The 11,241-nt window shown below is 38.4% G+C and overlaps 1 protein-coding gene across 7 annotated transcripts in view; it reads right to left on the bottom strand.

Moving 5' to 3' along the window:
* Positions 1-418: 418 nt before the first annotated feature.
* RBPJ (recombination signal binding protein for immunoglobulin kappa J region) overlaps positions 419-11,241 on the bottom strand; it is a 186,669-nt gene continuing 175,846 nt past the window's right edge. For all 7 annotated transcript variants that reach the window (XM_081130719.1, XM_081130718.1, XM_081130722.1 and 4 more), the window contains 6 exons: positions 8,586-8,723; positions 8,321-8,433; positions 3,966-4,106; positions 2,370-2,525; positions 1,897-2,000; positions 419-1,750 (listed from right to left, as the gene is read on the bottom strand). In XM_081130719.1, the coding sequence (XP_080986845.1) occupies positions 1,435-1,750; positions 1,897-2,000; positions 2,370-2,525; positions 3,966-4,106; positions 8,321-8,433; positions 8,586-8,723 (968 nt within the window). In that variant the 3' untranslated portion in view covers positions 419-1,434. The remainder of the gene's footprint in view (positions 1,751-1,896; positions 2,001-2,369; positions 2,526-3,965; positions 4,107-8,320; positions 8,434-8,585; positions 8,724-11,241) is intronic.

Raw genomic sequence — 11,241 nt, 5'->3', positions numbered from 1 at the left:
ATGCAACCAAATCTTAAGTGAAGGGTAAAGAAATGTTTTCTGAGTAGGAGACATTTGTGGAGACGCTCAGCTCTGGGAAAGACCGAAAAAAAAAAAAAAAAAAAAAAAGAGCAGAGAGAGAAACAGAAAGATAAGTTACACTTGCATTTTTATAATCTCACAACTATCTGTTTCTAAAGTACTGCCTTCCAGCTATTTTAGTTCACCATCTAATAAGAGCATCTTGTTTTAAGGTTACAATGACATCTTGGACTAGGCTACCAAAAAAAAGTAAATAAAAACATGCTTTTGCTGAGATTTTCCTCATACAATAAGGGCACCATCTACCACCTGGTAGCAAACACTTCTATGATTTTTTATTATGTGCCAAGAAGGCAGAAAACACCCTACTGAATGAAATCACTGGGAACATTACAAGTTCAAAATAAAATGTTTAACTTACACATAATACAAGTTATGTACAAGATCAGGAGGGGGGGGAACCTGAACACATCCTGAAACATGGCGACACATGTATGATGGGGTAGGGGAGAGAACACTTCAACATGTTCTATGCCACTAACGCATTCATGACCAAATGGCTACATTTAATTCCATGTAAATGTTAGAACCACTTGGATAACTGCTATAAATACTTTTTTTTTTTTAAAGAAAACACAGAAAAATTGCCAAATGTCTGAGAATGGAGGCTAGTTCACGTACGTTGCATGTATTGCAGGCAAGGCAGAGGCATTTCTTAAAGCTTTTGCACAGACTTCATATAATCTTAAAAAAAGTATGTAGGCCTTTACAAGATCTGACTTGCTGAAATCAAAACAATTTCAACTCATGAAGAGTCATAAGATTTAAGCTTTAAAAAAAAAAAAAAGAACAGTTCCAGCCTTAGACCATAAAAACCTGGAAGAGTATGGTAAGGAGACTCAGCAAGCACGATCAGGCTTGCAGCCTGAATGCACTTGCGAGCAAAAGCTCAGAGGGCAGGGACAAGAACCTATTTGGTAACAAAGGTGTACTACACATGGCGGGATAAAAAAGGCATGGTGAAAATGTACCTTTACTAAAGCTTATACACAAGTTCCTTGGTCCATAAAAACTATGTTAGATTTGTGTCTTCTAGTTCCATTAACTTTTACTCCAGCCACATCTCTACTTCTTGCCCATTTAAACAAAAACAAACAAAAACCAACCAAAAATAACAGCTGAAAAAAATCGATTTCCAATAGTTTGTACATTTTGATGTTTTTTCTGTTTGTTTTACTGTGGCTTCTGCACTTCAAATCAGCACTTGCAGGTAATGGGGCTTTTGAATAGTATCACCTGGTATGAAAAGTTTTCCCAAGAAACCACAAAAGATTGTTCACTTTTCTCTCTCTCTCTTTTTGTCAACATTTTGCCACACTAGAGTCAGTTTAAGTCCTGGCAACAAGACGGTAGTTAGGATACCACTGTTGCTGTGGATGACGTGACACTGGTTGAATTTGTGCTGACACTTGTGTAACTTCCCTCGCTGTTTGTGTTTGATTCATTAGGGGGCACTTGGCTTGAGTTGGCTCGAAGGATTGCTCCTGCTGCACTGCAATGTGGCCGAGGCCCCGGTTCTGGTGTGTAGGTAAAGGTAAGGCTGGTGGAATAAATGATTCCATCATTTCGGACCAAAGTTACTGGAACCTGGACTGGCTGCCGGACCCATCTCCAACCTTCTCGGAATGCAGAAATGTCTGGGACGACACAGAGCATGCTCTCTCCACATCTGAGGAGGAAACACAAATACATGACCAATTTTAGAACTAAAACTTAAAACTGGGCTGCTTAATATATTACAACCAGTATCAGGAAAGAGTCTCATATACCCACCCCCACCAAACTCTGGAGGATGCAAAAAGTTTTACCAAGTACCTGTACATAGTTTCCGCTTCTACATCCCCAAACCACACTCGTAAATTTGGAGTGAAATTCTGTCCTGTAAGTTCAAGCATTGCGACGTCCCCACCGCCATTCAACTACAATTCACAGAAAATTCGAACACTGAGAAAACTTTTCATTTCTCATTAAAATGCACAGATTAGTTTCTTATTCACTTATCATTTGTGAAAAACGGGTAATTAAAATGCTTCTTTTAAATCACGATTATAAAGACAAAGTGAGCTAAAAACATCAAGATAACATACAAGTTGGTATTAAATTTAAATTTGCTTGCATAAAAGTAGGCTCCTATTTTTGTTTTTCTATTAACAAATAATGTATAACAAAATACCCAAAACACAGTATTTGGAGAAAACGCAAACTTATTGTGAAATAAAATTAGGCTAAGTTATAGTTAAGAGAAGTTACAAAGAGGTAAAAGTCAACTTGTGAGTAGGTGGTCTCACCTGAAGACTCTCTACGACAGGCACAGGTGTGACAGGGGCCAGGACAGGGCCCATCCCCTCGTAAAAAGTATACTCTGCCTTATCCGTACTAATGATTGTCCAGGAAGCTCCATCATTTATCATCTCTTTATTTGGTTCTTTTGGGCATGGAGTGGCCTTATGAAGAAAGTTTAGAAATTTTTATATGCATTGCAGTAGAAGACAATTTTAACAAGTAACATTTATAGATTAGAATTAACATGAAAAGAATTTAGTAGAAAGTTATAAACTTCAAAAGCATGGTGCTGCCCAGACAGGCGTGGCTCAGCAGCTGAGCATCGACCTAGGATCCAGGAGATCGCAGTTTGATTCCTGGTCAGGGCACATGCCCGGGTTGCAGGCTCCATCCCCAGTCGGGGGCGTGCAGGAGGCAGCCGATCAATGACGACTCTCATCATTGATGCTTCTCTCTCTCCCTCTCCCTTCCTCTCTCTGAAATCAATAAAGATATATTTTAAAAAAAGCAAAAAGCATGGTGCTTTGCCAATCCCTATATAAACAAATAGGATATTAACATGAAAACCTGACATACAGTTTTTATCATAATATATTTTAGTGACATATTAAATAACTGATAACCTTCAGAATAGCCGCTTCAGAGTACACCAGTACCTGTATAAATTTTTAAATAAAAGGTCAGTATCTGTGATGCAAACAGCTATCTAAAACTCTTTAGAAACCCTGTCCTGACCATGTGGCTGTTGGTTGGAGTGTCGTCTTACTCACCAAAAGGTTGCTGGTTTGATCCCCGGTCAGAGTGAGTATGGGAAGCAACTGATCAATGTTTCTCTCTCACATTGATGTTTCTGTCTCTCTACCTCTCTCTCTCTGGAAATCAATGAAAACGTATCCTCAGATGAGGATTTTTTTTTAAAAACCTTTTTAGGGATCCCTTAGAAAGGGAGAGACTTAGGAGACTCTCCTGTTCAGAAAACAGCTAGAAACTTATGTACTTTCTGAAGGAGAAACCAAGATGAATCAATAACCCCCAACCCTACTACAACACCTGGACCAGCCTGTCAGTGCTGGGCTGTGTGTGGCCGTGTCTCCAGATATTTACAAACAAGTTTCACATGTAAGTATGACTCTCCTATTAAATAAGCTACCATGTCATAAATGTCCTCACGAAAGCCTTCTGAGTAAATGTAGTTGAAACTTAGCTTTTGAAGCATGTCATCATTACTATCGTGGAAGACGCCACTATAAATACGATGAGAATTACGAACCCTCCCCCAAACACGCGCACATCCATATACAATGCATGCATACACTTCCGGGGATTCACTGAACACAAAAATCTGCTTTTAGATAAACCAAGGGGCTTTTTGTCCCCCGAGCTACATGGTAACTGTTTTCTGAGACCATTTGCGACAGTTCTGAGTTCTTCCCTGGGCAGGATAATCACCATGTCTGAAGACCGTGTGGGTCTGGACTTGGGATAAATATCTGAACACAGCTTCATGCATTTGGATGCAATCAACAGTAAACAAGAGCTTTATGTTTCTGTATACTACTGACCTAACACATTTTAGATTTCACCTTAATTTAGAAACATACCTGAAACTGGATTATTCTTTCTTGAGAAAGGCACAAGTACATTCTTTCTGTATCCTTAAGGTAAAATGCACATTTGTGGAGCTGTGACACGGGGTCATCTGCGTCCAGTAACGCGGTCTGCTTGTCAACTTTTCTAATTATCTGTGTTTCAACAATTGAACAAGAAAAGGTTGTCACACATGGAGAGTTTTCATTAGGTATACTTTCAGGAGTACACCGGAAGAATAAGCTATATAATAATACTTCCATTACTTGTCATATACCTGCTCACACAAACATTTACAAACTAAGTACAGAAAATGCCTTTAGGTCGCAAGCATCTTAGAAGGTGGAAGCTGTCACCTCCTCCACGAGCACCTAAAACCAGGGCAGGAGCCTGCTTTCTAGACCAGTGCCTTCACAACTTAATGTGCGTACAAGTCACACATCTGTCCTGAGCCTACAGATCTTGTGTAGGGCCTCATATTCTGCATTTTAACAAATTCCCAGCTGATGCTAATCCTGTTGGTCTATATTTTGAGTAGCAAGTTCAGATGACTCTTCCAATAAAATACAGTGACAAATTTTTTAAAATTAAAAATAAAATGACAATCCAACATCAAAGGAAAAACTATCTCTAAAGGCTACATGGGTGTAATAGTCAGTGCAGTACATTATCCAATATTTACATATGTATATATTTTTTAAAACCTAAAATAGGTATCATTTTGCAGATTAGAAATGGGCTCAAAAAGATCAGTAGGTTCATCAAAATCACCTGCTTAGTAGCTGAAGGACCAAAATATGATTCCGGGCTGGCTGCCTGCCCGGCCTGAACTCTTTCCATTATGCTCCACAAGATTATAATCCAAACACTCAACAAAACACATATGGATATCTGAAAAATTATCCTACCAAACCTTAGATGTCACTTGTCACACAAAAGGTAATCACTAAGTGTCTGATGATTATGAAGATCACTCCAAACAGTATAAAAACCTTTTAGAACTACTTCCCATTTAAACTCAAAAGTAAAGAAAACCCCTCCTTGACTACACGTCCCCATGCCTCCCTTTCACCATCCCATTTCCCTCCCCTTTACAGAAAACTCCTCTTCCTCACCATGCAACCTCCTGAAGTCCTTCCAGCCTGTTGTCTCAAAGTCTTCACTACAACTGCTCTTGCAGAGGCCGCCAGGGACTTCCAGACACATGAATCCCAGGGGCGCATCTCTCTCCTCACCTTATGAGCTTTCCAAGCATCTGACACAGACAGTCTCCTTTCAGAGACCACGGCTCTAACTGGCCCTTACAGTGCCCCGGAGCCATGTCCTCAGACCTCCTCTCCTCTCTCCATACTCTATGCTTTCTACACTATTTAGAGGCTGGCAACTCCTAATTTACATTTCCAGCTCTCTCCTCTCTCCAGAACTCAACTTGTATATTTAACTACCTAGTCAACAGTTTCACTTAAGATGTCTAATAAGCTACCTGATTCTTAATCGAAAACAGAATGTTTGATTTTTTCCCTAAACATAAATCTCCCCCACCCCACCCCTCAATAAATGGCACCACCATTCACCCAATGCAAAGTCACCCCTTGACTCCTTACTCTCTCTCACACCCAATCATCCAGTCTGTCAACAAATTCTGTTTGGTCTACTGTCAAATAGATCAGTCACACTCATTACCCTAGCATTACAATCCTAGTCCAAGATACCATCGTCAACTCTTGCCTGAATTAGGACAAAGGTCCAACCACCCGAATCTCTGCTCCCACCGTGACACCCCTATGTTCTCTCCTCCACAGAACAGCCAGCATTATCCTTCTGTACTAGATCAGCCATCATTCCCTGTTTAAAACCGTCCAGTGGCCTCCTGTCACACAGAGAGAATACAGTCCTCACGCTAGATACAGAGAGGAACTTTCCAAGATGCTGCCCATGGCTAACCTCAGAGCTTCATTTCCTGCCATCGGCCCCTTCAGTGCCTCTTCCGGGTCCGCACACATTCCTGCCTTGAGTTCTTTTTACACAGATTCTGTCTGCCTGAGATGCTCTCCTTACCAGTTTGTGGTTTCCCAACTTCACTCTGGTCTCTGTTCAAACATCCCCACTTCAGAGAGACTGTTCTAATTACTCTAAAACACCTTCCCAACTCCTAATCCGTTATCCTTTTAAAATCTGCCTTTAAATCACTTATATTAACCTTTTAATTCATTATGTGGGTATTTCTTTAGCTGATTTTTTCTATCTCCCTATCAAAACGTAAGCTCCATGAGGACAGGAAGTCTGTCTTGCTCACCTGGCACATGGAAGTTTCAGGGCTACTTGTGTAATGCATGTCTGCATGTAGGACTCTAATACTTAGCTCCACAATGAACATCCATCCTTAACAGTAACTTCTCAGAATTTTGTGAGGACTGAATGAATCAATATGTGTAAAAGACCTTAGGACAGTGCTATTAGTATTATGTAGCGGTGCTGACTTTCATCACTTGATTCATCCCTCACTTATGTTCTAAGATTTTCCTTCAGCTAAGCCACAACTGTAAAAAAGTCCCAATCTTTAAGTTAACATTCTTCGTATTTACATATTTTTTAGCTCTGCAGTCTGTCAGAATATTTGTCATTCTACTTACACCACCACTAATTTTTGAGTTTAAAAGAGTCAATATTTTTATTAAAGCTTCTAAGTTTGTAAAATTAATGGAACTTAAGCAAAATGCTTCAATGCAACTCTAAAGTCTTAAAGCTATATTTACATTTAACAAGGGTTTTAGAGAAATAACTTGTTTTTGAATGAGGCAAGCCTGAAACTTCCTGTAAGTCTACAAGCACTCACTCAGGCGTCTCCCACCGGTGGAGTCGCAATACGCCTGCAGTACTGCTGGCTGGGCATCCAGTGTCTCTACCAGCTGGCAGTATACTGAGCGTGCTCAGGACACGGGCCATGTTTGGTTCCATTTTTCCCCAACAATAATTCTTTGGACATAGATACTGCTGAATGAACCAGCTCTCACCAATAAAAAAAAACCAGGATGCCCACTACCATCTGTCTAAGTAAATGCATCCTTTGGCATTTAATGCCAAAGCAAATAAGAGTGACACATAACAAATGAAAAGACCTCGCCCGGCCGGGCGTGGCTCAGCGGTTGAGCATCCACCTAGGATCCAGGCAATTGGGGTTTGATTCCCAGTCAGGGCACATGCCCGGGTTGCGGGCTCGATCAATGACTCTCTCATCATTGATATTTCTATCTCTCTCTCTCTCCCTCTCCTTTCCTCTCTCTGAAATCAATAAAGACATATTAAAAAAAAAAAAAAAAGACTTCGAGTAAATGTTGACAGGTTGTTTGCGTCTTTTCACTGTTTTTACACCCTTCTCTCCCTACCTTTACCCTTTTTATTATAATTTGTCTCAGTTTTTTAAGGTTTTATAAATTAATATTATGACATATTTTAGCTTAAATTGAAATGGGCAGTAAAACCACCTTGTAAAACCATGACATAGAAAAATAAAACAAAACAAAAACAAGAAAAAGAAATGTTGTGTTTATTTAATTGTAGACCTAGCCACTGCTGAAATAGTCCCAGAAAATATAAGCCAATGAAATATCTCAGAGACAAATATAAAGCATATTTCAGGAACAGTAATACTAAATGTTCTTCTATTCAACCCCCAACCTGACCCTGAATAAAACTTACTCAAAAGTCCCCTCCATCTTTACTATAATACAACTGCAACAATGCTGTTTCAGAAAAAGAGGGTGGGCATGTGGGAGGGAGTACAAGGGGCCTTTGCTTTCATTTTGGTAAGAAAAGCAGTTTTTATAGTTTCATGACCTCCCCAATAAACGAAAAGCCCTAAACAATATGCCTCTCTCCCAGAGTAATAAATACCAACTTTATTTCATTTTTAGTAAATCTTTCTTCTTGTGGGAGAGTAAGTTGGTAAAAATTATACTCATATTTTTAAAGAAACGAGAACTGTATTTTTTAAAACTTGGTCCTACCACTCAGCAGTGTATCTACAATGAATAGTGTATCTACATTAAGAAATCACAATGTAACTTTATAGCGCCCTCTATCGAACATGTTCAGATATACAACCAAAAAGGAAAATGCCACCAAAACTTACTAGAAATAGTCAACAGGAAATCATTAAGAATGTACTCATAAAAACTGGCTATTTGCCTTAAAGCATTTTAAACGTAAAGTCGGGTATAACTGTCAATTATAAATAGCAGTGATTACTGACATCTCCTTTTAAATGGAAAAGAATGAGCTTGAGGTCTATTTTTCATTTGAATGTTGTAGCATTTCTGCTTTCTTCATTTTCACTACACACATTACTAACGCAAAAGGGGAGCCATACCAGTCTCGGGAGCGCCATGCCGGTAACTGAACACACGAGTTTGACCGTTTGTCCATAGTGGATGTAGCCGTCCCGAACCGTGAATTCTTCCCCTTCTGATTCATCATCATCCACTGCGGTGGGAAAAGATACCAAATTGTTATCTTTTAGGGTTCACTAATCTGCTTAGGAAAACAACAGAACTTAATATATCTGTATGTCTTATTATAAAAAAGAATTTAACAATTTCACACTAGAAACATCAAATGTACATTTTTATACTCACAGAGATGAATGTAAAATGCGCCCCACTGCTGAGAACTGGCATGAAAATTACCTCCTTCTACATGCAAGTATCTGGTACTAACAGTCTGAGATCGAAGTCGATTAAACAGAGCCACCTTTGTTCCTGAGGCAATGCACACTGCAAAGAAAAAAACTCTCCTGTTTATGTGGTTGCAGGGGAGAGGGCGAAAGAAGGGATCGGTACCTGGCAAGTTATGATTGTTCTTTATTATAATCTAATATCTATATTATATTAAATTAATATAATTTAACACATTCTTTTAACAAATTTTTAACCCTCCAAAAAATACAGATAATATCCCCCCAGAAGTCAAGGTAATTCTCATTAATAATGTCAAGGTAAAGATATAAAATATGCCCATAAAAATCATATTTAAATGAGAAATATACAGTGTGTTTAATGCACTGCTATTCATTAAATTATTTTTAAAATAATAAATGTCCAACATTGGAAATGGACTAATAAATTACAATATCTATTATCTATTTAAATAACATGTATCTAAATGCATTTATAAGAAAATATTTATCTTCCTGGAATGTCACTGAATGGAAAAGCAGACTATAAAGCATTTGGTATGTGTGGCTCCATTAGGTAAATGCCCCTATTTTTATGTGATTGCAGGTGTGTCTCCATGTGTTCATATCCAATCCTGTGGGAAATATTCATAGGGAGGGTCTGGATATTGTGATTAATAGATATTTTTATTTCTTCTAAATACCTTCATTGCAAAAATTAAAAAACAAACAAAAAAACCCCACACAAAACAGCCACATCTATGTAAGAAGGAAAATATTCTGTAAGTAAGATGTTCTCTGCCATCAAGAAACTTATGGTCAATAGAAATACAAAGTTGAAGAGGTTGAATAAAATCCGGCAGCTTGAATTAGAAACAGCCTGGCTACATGACATTACTGCCTCATGAAACAAGACCCCTTCACCACTATGAACTGAGCCTTGCCCTCCAGTAACCAAAAAGAGCCAAAGAACAACTCACTTAACTCTGATCCTCTAAACTGACTACTGACAAAGGCTCTCTCCTTGACCAAACTTCAGACAGGGTCCTCTGAGCCCTCTTTCAACTAGGCCTCTTCCTTGGGTCCAGTCACTGGCCCAGTTATTCCAAGAATCCTGCTAAGCCATCCTCCCACTCTTGTTATCTGATCAAGTTCCTCACCGCCCCCAAGTTGTGTACCTGACATAGCAGGCCTGCCCTTAGCAAGCATTCTGTCAGACTGGTTTGTCAGACCCCTCCCCTTCCCCTGGATGTCTGCTCTTAGTAATTTTCCATCCACTGACTCTCCCTACCCCCCACTCTGCTCCTTGTATATAAATCCCCATTTGCCCTTGTTGCATTTGGAATTGAGCTCAATTGTACACTGAAGTCTCTTTTCCCTACTGCAACAGTACTGAGTAAAATCTGTCTTTACCACCTTTAACTAGTGTTAGGCTGTTTCTCTTTACCACCACCGATTTACAAGAAATACATTAAACTACACCAAGGAAATGAAATTAGCAAAATCCAGTCTATGGAAAGCTCTCATGGCCAAATGACTCAGTCTCTTGAATAAATAAATTACAAGGAAAGAGGGGGAGGGGGAGGGGGAGAGAGAATCCACAGATTACAGTTACTCAAGGACATGTCAACGGAATATATATTGTAATAGTTGGTTTACCTATTTAAATTTTGATTCAAACAATGGGCTAAATAATGGCATTTTAGACAATTTAAAATTTTAACACTGACTAGATATCTGATGAAATTATTTCTTTTTATAGTTATTTTATGTTTGTTTTTCATGTGGTCATGTTATTGTGGTTATATGAAAAAACAAGACACCCTATCTTTTAGAGACACACAAATATTTACAGATGTTATATCTTGGATTTCATATCAAACTAAAATGAAGGCAGAGAAAAGTCAGAGTAGGGCAGGGGTATAGAATGAAGATGAAATTAAGATCACTGTTGAAATTAGAACACAGAAGGTTTCACTGCATTATGCAACTCTATCTACTTTAGTATGTTTGAAAATTTCCGTAAAATAAAATGAATTATAGTAACAATGGCTGACTGAACTAAAAACCATCCAGTAGTATATAAAAACCTGTAAGTTCATAATAAAACAAAATAAATAAAAGCAAGCAAACAAAACAAAAATCCTGTATCGTTAGTCTGCAAATTAGTAAACAAGCATTTATCCCGCCTTTCCTCTACTGACTACATTTCAAGCAAACAGCTAATAAATGCAGACATTATGAATAAAAGAATGAGAAAAGTCACCATTTTGCAGCCCTTGATGAAATATTTAAGCAGTCATCATCAATGACTCTACAACCATTAGATTAAAGGCTGCTCAGAACTTTGTCATAGGTAGATTGGACTCAATTTACTATACTCAATCTAAACATGACAAGAAGTGGGGTGATCAGATATTAATATGACCTCTGATTCTATAGGAATGAACATATATAGTACTAGTTAAATCTAAAATAAAAGTCTTGAGGTCTAACCACCAGTTTAAGGAAAATATAAGACACAGAAATATGTAATCAGCCAGATCCAGAATATGGAAATTCCAAAGGAAAAATGACCTGTTTCTTTAAAAAATAAATGATAAAGAAATAAAGGCTGG

The sequence above is a fragment of the Miniopterus schreibersii genome (assembly GCF_964146895.1).
Source record: "Miniopterus schreibersii genome assembly, chromosome: 1".
NCBI lineage: Eukaryota > Metazoa > Chordata > Mammalia > Chiroptera > Miniopteridae > Miniopterus > Miniopterus schreibersii.
This window is presented reverse-complemented; position numbering and strand designations above follow the sequence as displayed.